Source organism: Aotus nancymaae, unplaced genomic scaffold, assembly GCF_030222135.1.
Source record: "Aotus nancymaae isolate 86718 unplaced genomic scaffold, 86718_ANA_hifiasm-v0.15.2.pri h1tg000008l, whole genome shotgun sequence".
NCBI classification, from domain to species: Eukaryota; Metazoa; Chordata; class Mammalia; order Primates; family Aotidae; genus Aotus; species Aotus nancymaae.
Genome location: NW_026988419.1, coordinates 32,665,409 through 32,684,728, shown reverse-complemented (window position 1 = coordinate 32,684,728; position 19,320 = coordinate 32,665,409). Strand labels below are relative to the sequence as shown.

Here is a 19,320-nt window from a genome sequence, read left to right as displayed (position 1 = left end):
CTTTTAGACTACCAGTTTATTATAAAGGATACAGCTCAGGAACAGCCAGGTGGAAGAGCTGCCTAGGGCAAGGTGCTAGGGAGGGGCGTGGAGCTTCCAGGCCATCTCCAGGCCCCCACCCTCCCAGCACCTCCATGTGTTCACCAACCCCAAAGCTCCCCACACCCCACCATTTGTGAGTTTTATGGAGGTTCCATTAGGTAGGCATGACTGACTAAATCATCAGCCATTAGTGATTCAGTCACTCTCCAGACCTTCTCCCCATCCCAGAGATCAGGAAGGCAGGGCTGAAAGTTTCCACCCTCTCATCTCATGATTGGTTCCTCTGACAACAAATCCCCATACTTGGAGGCTTTCCAAAAAATGGAAATGTTTATGTTTCACACATAAACATGAACTCAGGTGTGGTTGAAAGGGGCCTGTTATGAATAACAAAAGAAGCTGATTTTACCGTCTCCCTTTTTTTTTTTTTTAAAGACAGAATCTCCCTCTGTCGCCCAGGCTAGAATGCAGTGGTGCAATCTCAGCTCATTGCAACCTCTGCCTCCCAGGTTCAAGTGATTCTGCTGTCTCAGCCTCCTGAGTAGCTGGGACTACAGGCGCCTGCTACCATGCCTAGCTAAATTTTGTATTTTTAGTAGAAACAGGGTTTTACTACGTTGGCCAGACTGGTCTTGAACTTCTGATCTCGTGATCCACCTGCCTCGGCTTCCCAATGTGCTGGAATTACAGGAGTGAGCCACTGCACCCAGCCTCATCTCCCCCTCTTATCTCACCTCTTATCTCCTAGGCAATTTAAAGGCTTTTAGGAGGTCTGAACTGGAGACAGAGATCAAATATGTATTTCCTTTTTTTCTTTTTTGAGATAGAGTCTCTTGCTGTCACCCAGACTGGAGGACAGTGGTGCAGTCTCAGCTCACTGCAACCTCTGCCTCCTGGGTTCAAGTGATTCTTGTGCCTAAGTCTCCCAAGTAGTTGGGACTACAGGTGTGCACCACCACACCCAGCTAGTTTTTTGTATTTTAGTAGAAACAGGGTTTCCCATGTTGCGCAGGCTGGTCTCCAACTCCTGAGCTCAGGCAATCCACATGCCTTGGCCTCCTAAAGTGCTAGAATTACAGGTGTGAGCCACTGTGCCCAGCCTCAAATACGTATTTTGTATTATGTTGCCATATCATAGTACCTCATCAGGGACAAGCATTCCAGACCAGTCAGTAAGGTGAGAATCTTGAATGTGTGGTAGAGGACAGAGGTGTTCTCTTTATTGACCTCAGGACCAATTACAACAGTGAAGACTATAGCTTATTCCATTCATCCTCCTGTTATAAAATTTTTTTTTCTTTTTTTTTTTGAGACAGGGCCTTGCTCTGTCACCCAGGCCGAAATGCAGTGGCTTGATCTCGCCTCACTGCAACCCCCACCTCCCAGGTTCAAGTGATTCTCCGATTACAGGCATGCACCACCTTGCTCGGCTAATTTCTGTATTTTTAGTAGAGACAGAGTTTCACCATGTTGGCCAGGCTGGTCTCAAACTCCTGACCTCAGGTGATCCACCTGCCTTGGTCTCCCAAAAGGGCTGGGATTACAGGCATGAGCCACCACACCTGGCCTTAAAATCCCTTTAAAAAAAAAAAAAAAACAGCACCAAGGACATGGTTGAGCGGATCTCAGCAGTGCAAGGAGTGGCCTTAGTAGACATTTTTGGCTCCCTCCCTGATACTCTTAGGCCTTCCTTAATAATACATATAGGTCCAATGTCTCATGCTAGCACCTGGGTCTTTTTTTTTTTTTTTTTTTTTTTTTGAGACGGAGTCTCATTCTGTCTGTTGCCCAGGCTGGAGTGCAGTGGTGTGATCTCGGTTCACTGCAACCTCTGCCTCCCGGGCTCAACTGATTCTCCCACCTCAGCCTTCCCAAGTAGCTGGGATTACAAGCACCCACCATCATGCCCGGCTAATTTTTGTATTTTTGTAGAGACAGGGTTTCACCATGTTGGTCAGGCTGGTCTTGACGTCAGGTGATCTGCCCATCTTGGCCTCCCAAAATGCTGGGATTACAGGTGCAAGCCACCACTCCTGGCCACCTATGTCTTTTTGACTGAGGGCTTTCTTTGCCTGCAAGAGCCCACTCTGAATGCACTGTGCTCAAGATTAACATCCCCTGACATGAAGTCATAGCAGCCTAACTCAGTGACTGACCGGGGTTGGTGTATAAATAGCTCTATCTCTGGCCCCTCAGGTGGAATAATTTTAAGACACATATTCTCAAAGCTGGGCGTGGTGGCATATGCCTGTAGTCCCCGCAACTGGAGGAACTGAGGCTGGTGAATTGCTTTTTTTTTTTTTTTTTTGAGACAGAGTCTCACTTTGCCACCCTGGCTGGAGTACAGTGGCATGATCTCAGCTCACTGCAACCTCTACCTCCCAGGTTCAAGTGATTCTCCTGCCTCAGCCTCCCAAAGTGACTGGGATGACAGGCATGCACCACCACACCCAGCTAATTTTTGTATTTTTAGTAGAGACGGGTTTTCACCATGTTGGCCAGGCTGGTCTTGAACCCCTGACCTCAGGTGATCTGCCCGCCTCGGCCTCCCAATGTGCTGGGATTACAGGCATGAGCCACAGCGTCTGGCTGAATTGCTTTGAGACAGGGTCTCATTCATTCTGTCACTCAGGCATGATCTAAGCTCACTGCAACCTCTGCCTCCTGGGCTCAAGCGATCTTCCCACCTTAGCCTCCCAAGTAGCTGGGACTACAGGTGAGTGTTGCCATGCCTGGCTAACTTTTGTGTTTTTAGTAGAGGTGAGGTTTCACCATATTGCCCAGTCAGGTTTTAAACTCCTGAACTCAAGTGATCTGCCTGCATCAGCACCCTAAAGTACTGGGATTACAGGTGTGAGCCACCACCCCCACATGAATTGCTTGAGCCCATGAATTCAAGTCTCAAGCAGCTGGGACTACAGAAGCATGCCAACACACTTGACTATTTTTTTTTTAAATTTGTTCAAATTGCATTTTAGGTTTTGGGGTACATGTGAAGAACATGCAAAATTGTTGCATAGGTACACACGTGGCAGCTTGATTTGCTGCCTTCCTCCCCATCACCTGTATCTGGTATTTCTCCCCATGTTATCTCCCCGCCAACTCCCCACCCCCCGCTGTCCCTCCCCTATTTCCCCCCAACAGACCCCAGTGTGTGATGCTCCCCTCCCTGTGTCCATGTGTTGTGTTCTCATTGTTCAATACCCGCCTATGAGTGAGAACATTCGGTGTTTGATTTTGTGTTCTTGTGTCAGTTTGCTGAGAATGATGGTTTCCAGGTTCATCCATGTCCCTACAAAGGACATGAACTCATCGTTTTTTATGGCTGCATAATATTCCATGGTGTATATGTGCCACATTTTCCCTGACTGGTCTATCATCGATGGGTATTTGGGTTGGTTCCAGGTCTTTGCTATTGTAAACAGTGCTGCAATGAACATTCGTGTGCATGCGTCCTTATAGTAGAACGATTTATAATCCTTTGGATATATACCCAGTAATGGGATTGCTGGGTCAAATGGAATTTCTATTTCTAGGTCCTTGAGAAATCCCCACACTGTCTTCCACAATGGTTGAACCAATTTACACTCCCACCAACAGTGTAAAAGTGTTCCTATTTCTCCACATCCTCTCCAGCATCTGTTATCTCCAGATTTTTTAATGATTGATTGCCATGCTAACTGGCGTGAGGTGGTATCTCAATGTAGTTTTGATTTGCATTTCTCTAATGACCAGTGATGATGAGCATTTTTTCATGTTTGTTGGCCTCATGTATGTCTTCTTTTGTAAAGTGTCTGTTCATATCCTTCACCCACTTTTGAATGGGCTTGTTTTCTTCTTGTAAATCTGTTTTAGTTCTTTGTAGATTCTGGATATCGGCCCTTTGTCAGATGGGTAGACTGCAAAAATTTTTTCCCATTCTGTTGGTTGCCGATTCACTCTAGTGACTGTTTCTTTTGCTGTGCAGAAGCTGTGGCATTTGATTAGGTCCCATTTGTCTATTTTGGCTTTTGTTGCCAATGCTTTTGGTGTTTTGGTCATGAAGTCCTTACCTATGCCTATGTCCTGAATGGTTTTGCCTAGGTTTTCTTCTAGGGTTTTTATGGTGTTAGATCTTATGTTTAAGTCTTTAATCTATCTGGAGTTAATTTTAGTGTAAGGTGTCAGGAAGGGGTCCAGTTTTTGCTTTCTGCACATGGCTAGCCAGTTTTCCCAACACCATTTGTTAAACAGGGACTCCTAGGCCAAGCACTTTGGAGGCCAAGGCGGGTGGATCACCTGAGGTCGGAAGTTCAAGACCGGCCTGACTAACATGGTGAAACCCCATCTTTAAAAAAAAAATTAAAAATAAAAAAATAATTAATTAATTAAAAAAAAAAAAGGAACTCCTTTCCCCATTGCTTTTGTCAGGTTTGTCAAAGATTGGATGGTTGTAGATGTGTTGTGTTGCCTCCGAGGCCTCTGTTCTGTTCCATTGGTCTATATCTCTGTTTTGGTACCAGTACCATGCTGTTTTGATTACTGTAGCCTTGTAGTATAGTTTGAAGTCTGGTACTGTGATGCCTCCCGCTTTGTTCTTTTTGCTTAGAATTGACTTGGCTATGCGGGCTCTCTTTTGGTTGACTATTTTTAAATTTTTTTCAGAGACAGGATCTCCCTATATTGCCCAAGCTGGTCTCGAATTCCTGGGCTCAAGCAATGCTTCAGCCTCCCAAAGTGTTGGGATTATAGGCATGAGCCACTGCATCTGGCCGGTAAACTTTTTTTTTTTTTGCGGGGGTAGACGGGATCTTACTGTGTCACCCAGGCTGGAATGCAATGGCATGGTCTCAGCTCACTGCAACTACCACTTACGCAGGCTCAAGCAATCCTCCCACCTCAGCACCCCCAAGTAGCTGAGACTACAGGCGCGTGCCACCACAGCTGGCTAATTTTTCTATTTTTTGTAGAGATGGGATTTTGCCATGTTGTCCAGGCTGGTCTTGAACTCCCGGACTTCAGCAATCGGTCCACCTCAGCCTCCCAAAGTGCCAGGATTACAGGAAGGAGCCACCTCGCCCCGCCCCAGTAAAAATCTCTTATGAATGGGGGTGGAGGGAAGCAGAGAAGATGTAAATGGAGTTGACAAGGAAGAGTATTGCAATTTTAAGTAATGTAGTCAGAGGATACTTCACTGAAATGAATAAGCTCTTGAACGATGGGAGGGGGAGGGAGGGAGACGTGGATATCTGAGGATGGACTATATTTGGTGTGGCTATTGCGCTGCATGTGGGGAAGAAGTAGCCATGTGGTCAGAAAAGTGGAGTGGCACAGCCGATATTGTAGACCTTTTTAAAGGTCACAGTAAAGAATTTGGTAAAACTGACATGGAAGCCATTGCAGGATTTTTTTTTTTTTTCCATTTTCTCTTCAAAAGGAGGATCTGAAGCCATTGAAGATTTTTTCCCCATCTTTTTTTCCTTCATTTTAGGGGAACAGGTGGTTTTTGGTTACATGGATAAGTTATTTAGTGGTAATTTCTGAGATTTGGTGCACCCCGTCATCTAAGCAGTATATACTGTACCCAATGTGTAGTCTTTTATCCCTCACCTCTCTCCCACCCTTCCTCGACTCCCGGAAGTCCATATATTATTCTAATGCCTTTCTGTCCTCATAGCTTAGCTCCCACTTGTGAGAACATATATTTGGTTCCCCATTCTAGTTACTTCACTTAGAATAATGGTTTCCAGTCCATCCAGGTTGCTGTGAATACCATTATTTTGTTTCTTTTTATGGCTGAGTAGTATTGCCTGGTGTATATATACTTTTGTGACACAGCCCTCAGGACATCCTGAGAACATGTGCCTGATATGCCACATTTTCTTTATCCACTCGTTGGTTGATGGGCATTTAGGCTGGTTCCGTATTTTTGCTATTGCAAATCATGCTGCTGTAAACATGCATGTACGTATCTTTCATATGACTTTTCCTCTGGGTAAAGAAGTAGCCTCTGGGTATACAAAGTAGTCAGATTGCTGGATCAAATGATTGGAGATTTTGAGATGAATAATAAACAGGCTTACTCTGGCTGCTATGTTAATAGACTGAGGATAGGTAGGGTGGGTAAACTGATTGCCTTCATGGCCCAAATTCTCCACATCTTTTGGCCTACAACCTTGCGGTACCCTCCCATGATTCTGGGTCAAGCCATGTGACTTTACAAATGGGATGTTAGCAGATATGCTCTGGACACCATTTCTGAGAAGCCTTAAAGACTGGAACTGCCTGCCTTTTAAACCTAAGAAAATATAGGCCCTTAAGGTTTATGTCAATCCAATCTAATACATTTTCGTCAAACATCTAACTAATGTGCTTTTGACTCTCATTGGTACAAATGATTATCCACACCACCACTTACAATGGCAATTTACATAACACAAAACTTAGGATTCAGGCCAGGAGCCATGGCTGAGGCTTGCAAATCCCAGCACTTTGGGAGGACAAGGCAGGTGGATCACCTGGGGTCAGGAGTTCCAAGACTGGCCTGGGTAACATGGTGAAACCCCATCTCTACTAAAAACACAAAAATTAACCAGGCATGATGGCGCATACCTGTAATCCCAGCTACTTGGAAGGCTGAGGCTCAAAAATCACTTTAACCCAGGAGGCAGAAGTTGCAGTGAGCCAAGATCACACCACTGCACTCCAGCCTGAGCAACAGAGCAAGACTGTATCTGCTTAAAAAATCTCAGGCCTGGCATGGTCGCTCACGCCTGTAATCCAAGCACTTTGGAGGCCAGGGCGGGTGGGTCACCTGAGGTCGGGAGTTCAAGACCAGCCTGACCAACATGGTGAAACCCCCATCTTTATTAAAAATAAATAGGGGCCGGGCGCGGTGGCTCACACCTGTAATCCCAGCACTTTGGGAGGCCGAGGCAGGTGGATCACGAGGTCAAGAGATCGAGACCATCCTGGTCAACATGGTGAAACCCCGTCTCTACTAAAAATACAAAAAATTAGCTGGGCACGGTGGCGCGTGCCTGTAATCCCAGCTACTCAGGAGGCTGAGGCAGGAAAATTGCCTGAACCCAGGAGGCAGAGGTTGCGGTGAGCCGAGATCGCACCATTGCACTCCAGCCTGGGTAACAAGAGCAAAACTCTGTCTCAAAAAAACAGAAAAAAATAAATAAAACTCAGGCCTAATTGCATTTTTTTCTTTTTAGACAGTCTCATTCTGTCACTCAGGTTGGCGTACAGTGGCGCCATCTTGGCTCACTGCAGTCTGCCTCCCAGGTTCAAACTATTCTCAAGCTTCAGCACCCCAAGTAGCTAGGTTTACAGGCACGTCACCACACCGCTTTCTGGTTTTAGTGGCAATGGGGTTTCACCATGTTGGCCAGGTTGGTCTCGAACTCCTGGCCTCAATCTGCCCACCTCAGCCTACCAAAGTGATGGGATTATAGGCTGCACCTGGCCAGCATTTTAAAATGTCTGAAAGAAAACCCCCCCAAAACTCTCCAAACCAAAAAAACAACTGTGGAAAGATCTAAGCCCCAGGATTCCAAATGGATCAAGCATAGATGAAAGCACAGACAAAAATTTGCCACATTACACACACTCACTTGGTAATTCAGACTAGGGTGCAAAGGAGTGGAGGTTCCACCACGGTGTGATTCTGCAAATGACTTAAGATCCTGTGCAACAACAATTAACAGCAAACAGCAACACTAAGTTTGAGTAGGAATAAAGACAGAACTCTTTTGGCTAATCTTTAGTTTTGTTTCCCATAATCTGGTTTCATTAAACTTAAGAGCAGTAATTCTCAATTTTGAGAATCCCTAAAATGGAAATGAAGCTAAATTTTCCCAAAGACTTGAGGAAATCTCCAAATCTATGTCCATTCTTTAATGTAATGGAGGTAGAAAGAAAAACAGTACTTTTACAACAAAATGTTCAGATACATATCAACTTCATAAGCACAAAAAATTTATTCTGAATAAATCACTTTACAATTACTGAATTACTTAGCTATATACTTAATGAATCAAATTACCCAAACAAAATAAACATGGTAATAATATAAAAATGTTAAGAACTTACAAAGCTGTACAAAATAACTTAATATTTAAAAATTAGACTGATACAGTCTATAAGATCTCCTCAAGAGGGCTGTACAATTATATATCTATACAGTTTTCTTCAGGAGGTCAAAGAAAGGATGCTTTAAGGCTTCTTTGAGAGTAATTCTTTTGGCTGGATCATACTCCAACATTTTCTGAATGAGGTCAAAGAGATGCTCATGTTCAACGTCCTGAGAAAGCATAAATTCCTGGAAGAAAAAAAAAAAATAATTCAATAGCCTTTTCCAGTACCATTTAATTATTGTATTTCTCCACCAGAAAAGAGGCCAGGCATGGTGGCTCACATCTACAATCCCACCACTCTGGGAGGCCAAGGTGGGTGGATCACTTGAGGGCAGGAGTTCTAAGACCAACCTGGCCAACATAGCCTGTCTTTACTAAAGACATAGCCCATCTTTACATATTAAAAAAAAAAAAAAAAAAAAATTTAAGGTGGGCACGATGGCCTGCATCTGTAATCTTGGCTACTCAGGAGACAGACTCTCTCGAACCTGGGATGCAGAGGCTGCAGTGAACTGAGCCACAGTCAGGCTACTCTACTCCAGCCTAGGCAATGAAGTGAGGGTCTGTCTCAAAAAACAAACATGAGAAACTAAAAGTTTTGACTTTTTTAGCAATGTCTCAGAGGCTTACCTTCAGAGGTTTACAGCGCCTTGAAACATATCTGCCAGCAGAACTGTGTTCATCCCAGTCTAACTGATCATGGTGAAAATATTTACGTTTCCTAAAAATAAATCAATATCCATTCATGTTTATAACACTGAAAACAGCTAGCAAAGATATCAATTACTATACCCGGATTACTTTTCTAGAGATTTAAATGGCAGCCATGGGATAAGAATTGTTACCTGCTTTTGCACCAAGGTAATCTGCTATTTAACTGCAAAATATTAGTTTGACTTCATTATTTATAAAGTCCTAATTGGCTCTTGAGACTTAGAGTGAAATTTTTTTTAAAAAATTAAGTTCTAATCAGAAGATATGACCAAATGATACTAAGAATGTCACTAACTCTTAAAACGTACCTGGTTTTCTGTATCATATGTTTTGGTAGAGGTCCAAGAATCCTTTCCATCATTGCTAAGTGCTCCTTACTATCGTGTGTCTAGAAATAAAATAAAAACAAACCTGGTGAGGATGACCACCAAAACAGACAGCAAAAAACTAGTATTAGGGCTTGCAGAACAAACTTGCTAATCATTTCTCTACATGGACAAGGATAATTGCTTATATATCTAAAGATGTTTCAAATAAAACAATTATGAAAGAATATAAATTAGTTTCATTTTTATTTATGCTTAGGGGAGGAAGCTATCTAAATTTCTATGTATACTCTGAGTTAAAGTATTTATTCATGTAAACAGGCACCTTTCTTGTGCAAAGCAAGACTGAAATAGATCATTGTTACTTACTGGAAATACGGTAAACCCAAGATAGTATTCAATAAGAATGCATCCTATACTCCAGACATCACAAGGTTGGGACCACCCTAGAGCTGCAAAGCAAAGCAAAATGTAAGGAAAAAAAATCCTCAATATTTGTTACAGATATTAAAAGTTAACAATACTCTTTTTTTTTTGAGACGGAGTCTCGCTCTGTCGCCAAGCTAGAGTGCAGCAGTGGTGCAATCTCGGCTCACTGCAACCTCCGCCTCCTGGGTTCATGCGATGCTACTGCGTAAGCTGCCCCAGTAGCTGGGACTACAGGCGCATGCCACGATACCCAGCTAATTTTTGTATTTTTAGTAGAGACAGGGGTTTCACCATGTTGGCCAGAATGGTCTTGTTCTCTTGACCTCACGATCCACCAGCTTCAGCCTCCCAGTGCTGGGATTACAGGTGTGAGTCACTGTGCCTGGCGCTCTAGTAATACTTTAAAAAAAAAAAAAAAAAATTTGAGGTAGAGTGGGCACAGTGGCTTACGCCTGTCATCCCAGCACTCTGGGAGGCCAAGGTGGGAGAACTGCCTGAGCTCAGGAATTCAAGATCAGCTTGGGCAACACAGTAAGATCCCATCTCTATTTAAATAAAAAAAATGAAAATTAGCTGGGCATGGTGGTGGGTGCCTGTTATCACAGCTACTCAGGAGGCTGAAGCAGAATTGCTTGAACCCAGGAGGCGAAGGTTGCAGTGAGCCAAGACCACACCACTGTACTCCAGACTGGTCTGAAATAATAAAAATGAATGAATGCAATATTTAGTGTTATCATGTGTGAAATATAATAGGTGTTAAATAATTACATTTAAAAACCCTACCACATTACAAATGTGAAAACAATTTCAGAAAGGTTAAGCCACTTGCTCAAATTCCCAGAGCTAATTATCTGGCACAATTGAGAGCTTAAAATCCTTAATGTACTTCATGATACTTACCTTTTTTTCCTTTTGAGACAGAGTCTCGCTCTAGCCCAGGCTGGAGTGCAGTGGCACAATTTAGGCTCACTGCAACCTCCACCTTCCGGGTCCTGGTTCAAGCAATTCTCCTGTCTCAGCCTTGTGAGTAGCTAGGATTACGGAAACGCACCACCATACCCAGCTAATTTTTGTATTTTTAGTAGAGATGGGGTTTCACCATGTTGGCCAGGCTGGTCTTGAATGCCTGACCTCATTATCCGTCCGCCTCACCCTCCCAAAGTGTGGGGATTACAGGTGTGAACCACCACGCCCAGCCTATGGTACTTATCTCTTAAAGAGAAAATGATAAAGCCCCACAACTAAGACCTAAAACTGCAAAAAAAATTTAAGTCAGTCTCAGTAAGGAAATACAAAGGTTCTCAAAAAGCAACACTCACCTAAAATAACTTCAGGTGCTCTATAATGTCTTGTAGATACCAATGTACTGTGATGTTCATCATCATATGTTGCACTTCCAAAGTCTACAACTTTAATATCTGGATTTATTAAGGTACGTTCATCACGTTTCTGAAAATCATAAATGATGGTTAAGAAGACATGGCTATTAAGGCATAAGATACTTTAAACTATGAATATATTGGAAGACTTACTATTTTGGGATTATATGCCTCTGTGTAGTCAGACTGCACAAATAAGATATTTTCAGGCTTTAAGTCTGTGTGAGTCAACTTATTACTGTGCAAAACTGAGAATAAAGAGAAAGTAGTTGTAATCAGAAAATGCCAAACCACAAAACCCCACCACAAAAACCTGATTCCTTTCTCATATGCCCTAAGAAAAGTGAACAACATTCCTGTATGCTAGAAAATCACCAGTTAAGTTGGCTGAGTGCGATGGCTCATGCCTGTAATCCCAGCATTTTGGAAGACCGAGCCAGGCGGATCATGAGGTCAGGAGATCAAGACCATCCTGGCTAACGCAGTGAAACTCCATCTCTACTAAAAATACAAAAAATTAGCCGGGCATGGTGGCACGTGCCTGTAGCCCCAGCTACTCACGAGGCTGAGGCAGAAGAACCGCTTGAACCCACAAAGTGGAGGTTGCAAGGAGCAGTGATTGCGCCACGGCACTCCAGCCTGGGTGACAGAGCGAGACTCCGTCTAAAAAAGTTTCGCAAGAGGCAATTTTTTTTCCTTCTTGGCTTTTTAAGTATTTTGCTGTCGGTGGATTTTTAAAAGAGGGTAGTGAGTTTTAGTTACTGGTGATTCTTTTTCTTTTTTTTGAGATGGAGTCTCGCACTGTCACCTGGGCTGGACTGCAGTGGCACAATCTCGGTTCAACTGCAACCTCACCTCCTGGGTTCAAACAATTCTCATGGCTCAGCCTCCTGAGTAGCTGGGATTACAGGCATGTGCCACCACACCCAGCTAATTTTTTGTATTTTTAGTAAAGATGAGGTTTCACCATGTTAGCCAGAATGGTCTCTATCTCCTGATCCGCCCACCTCGGCCTTCCAAAGTGCTGAGATTACCAGCCTGAGCCAACGCACAGGGCCATGAAGCTTTCTATTATGATATACCACGCCTTAATTTTTACCCAGCATTTGAAGTTACTACTTTTACGCATCAGAAAGTCTGAATCATAGTCTGCAACACAGTATGTTGTTATATGCTGGATATCCTATTTACTGAATGAAATGTACACTGCTCTCAACAGCCTGTAATCAAGTCCCTTCATACCTAATCTTCTTCCTCTTCTATCTTTAATAAAATAAAAATTGTACATACTTATGGTGTACCTTTTAATGTATTTTGCAAAATGAATAAAACTAGCAAATTAACAAAGCTATACCAAGAACTTACAATTCACAGACTTGCATATCTGATATGCCATCTTTCTGATATGATCCAGTCTAAATGGTAGAAAACCATTTTCTTTGATGAAGTCATAAGTACTAAGTCCCAGTAGTTCAAAAACAATGCAAATGTGACCATGATGCTCAAACCACTCCAACATCTGGACACAGCGGCTACAAACACATGAAAAATAGTAACTAAGTACAGTTGCTCCTAATTTAAATATACATGAGACCACTTCCTAGGTTCCAATCTTATACTTACAATGTACTGTTGGGATCTGTTGTATTCAGGTGTTCCAGAACTTGTATTTCTGAGCGAGCAGCTTCACAATATCTATCCACATTTTTAACTATTTTTACTGCCACACGTCTACCTCCCCTGTTAGAAAGAATGCATGTAAATTTAAGAATGATAGACAGGATGCTCAATTCCAGTTATCACGGTCTTCAAACTCTATTACCTCTACTCTGACCCGCTGTATTTGCTTTCTTGAATTTATGGCTTAGTGTTCAGTCTTTGACTGATTGTATTACATGCTGAATGACACTAATTTTTTTTTTTGAGATGGAGTCTTGCTCTTGCTGCCCAGGCTGGAGCGCAATGCCATGTGCTCACTGCAACCTCTGCCTCCTGGGTTCAAGTGATTCTCCTGCCTCAGCCTCCTGAGTAGCTGGGATTACAGGCAGATGCCACTGCATCCAGCTAATTTTTTTATTTTTAGTAGAGATGGGGTTTCTCTATGTTGGTCAGGCTGGTCTTGAACTCCTGACCTCAGGCTATCCACCCACCTCAGCCTCCCAAAGTGCCGGAACAACAGGCATGAGCCACCGTACCCAGCCACAAATTTCATCAAACCATGCACTCACATGAGTTATTTTTTGGTCCTTCAGCTAAACAACTTCTTCCTATATGGTACCTGTCACAGTCATACATTATCTCAAATGTTTTTAGTCCAGGTTGCCAGAAGTGTTAGGATACTGCAGGGGCAAAGTAGAGCTCTAGGGGCTCATGCCTGTAATCCCAGCACTTTGGGAGGCCTAAGTGGGCAGATCACTTGAGGTCATATGTTCAAGATCAGCCTGGCCAACATGGTGAAACCCAGTCTCTACTAAAAATATGAAAATGAGGCGTGGTGGCACGTGCCTGTAATCCCAGGTTGTTGTCCTTTTTGTTTTTTTTTTTTTGAGACAGTCTTGCTCTGTCGCCAGGTGCCAGGCTGGAGTGCAGTGGCACCATCTCAGCTCACTGCAATCTCCGCCTCCTGGGTTCAAACAATTCTCCTGCCTCAGCCTTCTGAGTAGCTGGGACTATAGGCACACCACCACGCCCAGCTAATTTTTGTATTTTTAGTGGAGATGGGGTTTCACCATGTTGACCAGGATGGGCTCAACCTCATGATCCACCCGCCTCAACCTCCCAAAGTGCTGGGATTACACGCGTGAGCCACCGCGCCCCGGCCAAAGAATACTTTCAAAACAACATAAAGTGTGTTCTCAGCCTAAAATTAGAAGCTATACATACTATTAGTAGCTGTTTAAAAAATATGAAGGGCTATGTGCAAAGTTAAAAAAAGAAGAAAAAAAATATGAAGGACAAGTACTTCTAACTTGAAATTTCTTACAGCCAAGTAAAAAAGGTGTATGTATGTAACTCATGGTCAGATCATTTTCTAAAGCTAAATTAATTGCCCATATTGCCAACCTCCCTAAACGTAATCCCAACATAGAAAACTTACGCTTTATGATCGATGCACTCCACAACTTTTCCAAAAGCTCCTTCACCTAAAGTATCAACAATTTCATCTAAAAGAGAGCAATGAATCTCAGTCATACCAAGAAGTGCAAACAACGTACTTATCACAATAAATACTATCAATGTAGATTATTCTAGTTGATGCTACAAATTTCCTTATCACTAGATATTTATTTTATTTTGGTCAACACCATCAAAAACAATTATTAGGTCTAATTTCATTAATTCTGATTACTGTTCTGGAAGTTCTGTATAACAAATATTATATTTCTAAAGAAAGCAAAAATAAAATCCCCCCCACCAAAAGAAATGGAAAAATAAAAAACAAAAAAAAAAAAAAAAAAAAAGAGAAAGAAAAAAAGATTTCCAAATCCCTGAAAGCTTAATCTATATATAGATTATGTTATCTGAAAAGTTAATAAGTGTTGAAAAATATTCTATACATCTTGCACTTAGTACGTCTCCACTCTGACAGATCAGGTGACCCTCCTCATCATCCTCTACACTCCTGGTTCTTTTCCTTCGGTGACTCTTCTGGAAACGTCAAGTGGGCGGCACCAAGATCATCCAGCCAATCAATATACCCGAGTGAATTCAGGGCAGAATACGAAATTCATTCAGCGGGGAGATATTCAGGCATTCAGATACACGCCAGGCCACAAACGGTTGGCAGGAGCAATTTCAAATTCAGTCCCCAGAAATTCACAGGGCACATAGTTTATGTTAACAGGAGAAAAACATGGCAAGGAACAGATTTTCAGATAAGATACTCAAAGTGGCAAGGCAACAAAACATAATACAATTGTTTTTCTTAAAAAAAAAAATGCTTAGTTGTAGCATTCATTGAAACATAATTTTTTAGTTTCTAGTGTTCTAATTTAATGTTGCAAAATTGTAGGATGTAATATTTACTTGTTAAAGTAGACGGTGGCCAAATTAAGACTTCCTACCTAATCTAAGAAACAAATACTATAACTGTAAATAAAATTAAAGTGCTAATTTTGGGGGAAAAAAGATTTGGCATACAAGAACAACACTATGGCATTTTTAGAGTCATCTGAGCTGATCTTCATATTAATATATAACCTGTAACAGTTTAAATCTGTTCTGGTTTGCTTAGTGAAAGAAAGGTTAGAAAACATGCCTTGTTAGAACACAGAAGCATACCTAATCCTAAATTATACAAAAATAAAATGCCTGTTCTACTTTTCTGATAAGGTTTCAATAAATCAAAATCAATCAGATTTCTTGAAGTATCATAAAAAACCTTTTAGGATATTTAGTAATCAGTTTCAACTAATCTAAATTAACTTCCACCATTTCACTAGAATGCCAATTAGGAGACAATAATTAAATTATAACACTAAATGTGTACTTTATTTCAGGAACTTCCTATCCAATGCACAAACACTAAAAAAAATCCTGCAGATTAAAACTGAGATGCTTCATCTTAAAACTTTCTCAAATAAACACAAAAATTCAAGTCTTCCTGTTCCACATGGGATATAAAATTTCCAAAACGTTTTAAAAATGTTCATACCCCATGTGAACGACGATGTGAAGTACTGTGGTGAATCCTGTGTTTGCTTTTATAACTACTTCTTCCACTTCTACCAGAAGACTTGCTACTATGGTTCTGATGTCGGCTTTCATGGTCTCTATGGCGATGTCCAGGTTCACATCCTTGATTGTAGTCATTTCTGTATTCATCAATGTAGCGTCGACTATGATAATCTTTCTCATTTATAGACCTGCTTTCCAAATAATGGCTAGAGAAATAAAAATTATTTTCAATGTTTTATGCTAAGACCAAATATCCTCACATTCTCAGTAAATCTTTTCAAACAGCACTTAAGACTCCTTTCACAACCAGCACAATTTTACAAACATTACAAACCACCAAAATCTCTCATTGGAAACACAAAGGAACAGTAACCATGTATTTAAGTGATACTAATTTTATCATAAAAATGTATTTTTATATTCAGACATTTTAAGTACCCTTCTTACCTATCACACATTTTCGAGTGATTGTATTTGCAGCGCTTGTTCTCCCGGGCACTGCTATGTGATCTCTTCCTTCTTTTATGACTACTGCTGCTCCTCCATTTTCCATAATCCCAATCCTTGTCATCCCAATCAGGACAGTAGGTTCTCTTTGAGTGTCTCATCTACACAAAAGGCAAGTTTTTCCTAGTTAAATTGTATCCCACACCGAGCTGTTTAAAACTCTTATTTACAAAGGTCCCCTTGTTAACCTCTTAAATTTTTTTTAAATCAAAATTCAAAATCATTGTCACCCAGTCTGAAATCACTGATAAATCCAATTGTGTTGTCCCATATTCTGGAGTTTGAACTTTATTCACAGGCTCTCTGCATTAGCCATGTCATGCCCAGATTTATTGGAAGAATGTAAAAAAGTTAAATAAATGGAGCAATCACTATTTACTAACTTTGGTAAATTTTACTTCTGCCTTGCCAGTAGCACAAATGTACTGTAAGAGTCCACACGTCATTCTCCTAGTTTAAACGTGTATCAGAAACTAGTCTCCAACTCAAATGCAATCATAAATGTTCTTCACCAACACTGCATTACTGATTACTGCAAACGTAATCAGAGTTGTACGTGAGTTGCTACCAAGGACTTTAATTACACACGAATGCAACGGTGGTATCAGAATATAAAAACGACAAAACATCATGTTTCCAGTACCACTCCCAAGCACGTACGATATAGTTTATTCTAAATGCAATGTTAACACAATCAATTTGAGAATGGTAGGAGCTACCTTCTTTTCAGAAATGCTTCCAACAATCGAAAATCTCTAACCTAACAACTTGAAAAAGACATTATATAGAACGACTTCATAAACTGCCGGTATCTCTTTTTTTTTTTCTCTCTTTTCAAGAGTTTCACTCTTGTTACCCAGGCTGGAGTGCAATGGCGCGATCTCGGCTCACCGCAACCTCCGCCTCCTGGGTTCAAGCAATTCTCCTGCCTCAGCCTCCCGAGTAGCTGGGACTACAGGCACGCGCCACCATGCCCAGCTAATTTTTTTTTGTTATTTGTAGTAGAGACGGGGTTTCACCAAGTTGACCAGTATGGTCTCGATCTCTTGACCTCGTGATCCACCCGCCTGGGCCTCCCAAAGTGCTGGTATTATAGGCGTGAGCCACCGCGCCCGGCCACTGCCGGTATCTTTCTTACTGGTGGGACCCCTCCACGTCTTCTTGTACGATTTTTTTTTTTTAAAGCCAGTCAAATTCAGCGGTAGGGGTTGTTTACCAACTTTCGTTACACTAATATTAGTAAGTTCGGATAACCCACTACCACTGGACCAGCCTGGGTACAATTTGAGAAGCACTCAAACTGGGTCGGGCGCAGAACCCCAGCACTTTGAAGGTCGAAGCAAGAGGGTTGCTTGAGCCCAGGAATTAGAGACCAGCAAGGGCAACAAAGGAAAAAAACAAAAACCAAAAAAACCGGGGGTGTGGTGGTGCGCGCCTGTAGTCCCAGCTACTCAGGAAGCTGAAGTGGGCGATCACCTGAGCCCAGAAGTCGAGGCTACAGTGAGCCATCACTGCGCACTCCGAACAGCGAGACCTTGTCTCAAAAAAGAAAAAAGCAGACTGAGCGCCGTTGCTCACTCCTGTAATCCCTGCACTTTGGGAGGCCGAGGCGGATGGACCACGTGAGGTCATGAGTTCGAGACCAGCCTGATCAATATGGTAAAACCCCCGTCTCTACTAAAAAATACAAAAAATTAGCCGGGCGTGGTGGCGTGCGCCTGTAATCCCAGCTACTCGGGAGGCTGAGGCAGGAGAATCGCTTGAACCCGGGAGGCGGAGGTTGCAGTGACCTAAGATCGTGCCAAGGCACTCCATCCTGGGCGACAGAGAGAAAATCGGTCTCAAAAAAACAAAACAAAACAAAACAAAAAAACCTCCAACTGTTAACCCAATAGGAGTGGGCTGAAACGCCATCGCATAAAATGCTCGGTCACCGGACTTCTGTCACAACGCTCCTTCAAATACACCTAGTAATTTCTCTTTCCTCCGGTCCCTAAATCTGGTTTTTAACACCACTGAGGACAAAGCCACTCGCGATGTTTACGCCGACCCTTTAATCATTAGACATTAAGCGTAACCCCTATGGGTTCTGTCTCTTTCTCCCCTAGCTGCAGGCAACATTTCCCCACGGCGGCGTTGTTCTGGAATCCCAACAAACCCCACCCACAACAGGGAGCCTCGCCTTTCCGCCTTGTAACCGAGACCGGCCTCCGCCCAGCCGCCATCTTACAGCTCGACCGAAGCGGCCGACAAAATGGCGCCCGCTCGGCCATTCCGCGTCAGGCGGCGCCGCTCCCTCTGCGGAGGGGGTACGCTCCAAGGGGGCGGCCGGTCTAGCAAACACCGTCACTACCCCCGCAGGCTGGACCCGGCGGCGACGGGCTCGGCCGCGTAGGCAAGAGAGGCGCGCCGCCATTGTACAGCCCGGATGAAGGCAGCAGGCAGCCGTCGCACCGCGTACTGGCAGCAGCAAACAAGCGGGAAAAAGGGGCAGCGCCAGACGCCCGCGAGGCTCACAGGAACAGCCCTGTCACCTAGTCCGCTTCCTCCTGCGTCTTACCGTCCTGGACAAAGACTTCAAGCCGAAGGAGACAAAGCTTGTAAAGCTATCACGGGAATCACCCAGCTGACTGAGACGGGCAACGACAACAAAATGGAGCTTACAGCCGCAGCGTCGGGACTAGCCTCGAAAACACTGATGACGCAGGAGCGCGTCTCCGCCTCGGGGCGGGGCATGCACGGGCGTGCACGCGGGGGGGGGGGCGGGCGTGGCGTGCGCGTGACCACCATTGGCTTAAGTGCCGGGGCCGGAGCCAACTGTGGCGGAAAAAAAGCAGCTGTCGGTGGCCGCCATGTTTTCTCTAGTCTCCTGATCCCAAGAAAACGCTGGAAGTATTTGGGGAGGAGATTGTTGTCCCTACTTACTGAAAATTGTTTCTCAACGATAAAGCAAGAAACAACTTGTGAACAACGAAAAGTGAGGGAATCACGATACACAATAGCATGTTCCCTGATTGCTACCACTAAAACAATTGCTTTAAAAATAATGCTTAACGGAAAGGTGGGTCACGCCTGTAACCCTAGCACTTTCGGAGGCCGAGGCGGGCAGATCGCTTGAGCCCA

The 19,320-nt window shown here is 43.1% G+C and overlaps 1 protein-coding gene across 2 annotated transcripts; it reads right to left on the bottom strand.

Moving 5' to 3' along the window:
- Positions 1-7,990: 7,990 nt before the first annotated feature.
- CLK1 (CDC like kinase 1) lies at positions 7,991-18,867 on the bottom strand. Of its 2 annotated transcripts, XM_012473242.3 has the most exons (13): positions 18,758-18,867; positions 16,138-16,298; positions 15,668-15,896; positions 14,571-14,661; positions 14,111-14,177; positions 12,637-12,753; positions 12,379-12,545; positions 11,167-11,261; positions 10,954-11,083; positions 9,575-9,657; positions 9,188-9,267; positions 8,796-8,886; positions 7,991-8,350 (listed from the first exon to the last, which is right to left on the bottom strand). In XM_012473242.3, the coding sequence occupies exons 2-13, from the start codon at positions 16,296-16,298 to the stop codon at positions 8,207-8,209; spliced, it is 1,455 nt and encodes a 484-aa protein (XP_012328665.1). In that variant the 5' UTR covers positions 18,758-18,867; the 3' UTR covers positions 7,991-8,206. The 2 variants fall into 2 exon arrangements, with proteins under 2 accessions (XP_012328665.1, XP_012328667.1); XM_012473244.3 differs by lacking the exon at positions 14,571-14,661.
- Between the last annotated feature and the right edge of the window lie 453 nt (positions 18,868-19,320).

Bases quoted from the DNA above. Each gene is read 5' to 3' on its own strand.
- CLK1 (XM_012473242.3), bottom strand. From the start codon at position 16,298: ATGAGACACTCAAAGAGAACCTACTGTCCTGATTGGGATGACAAGGAT. The intron at 14,178-14,570 runs GTATAGAATATT...GCTCTCTTTTAG, and splicing joins AGACGTACTAAGTGCAAGAT to ATGAAATTGTTGATACTTTA. The intron at 12,754-14,110 runs GTAAGTTTTCTA...TCTTTCTAACAG, and splicing joins GAGTGCATCGATCATAAAGC to GGGAGGTAGACGTGTGGCAG.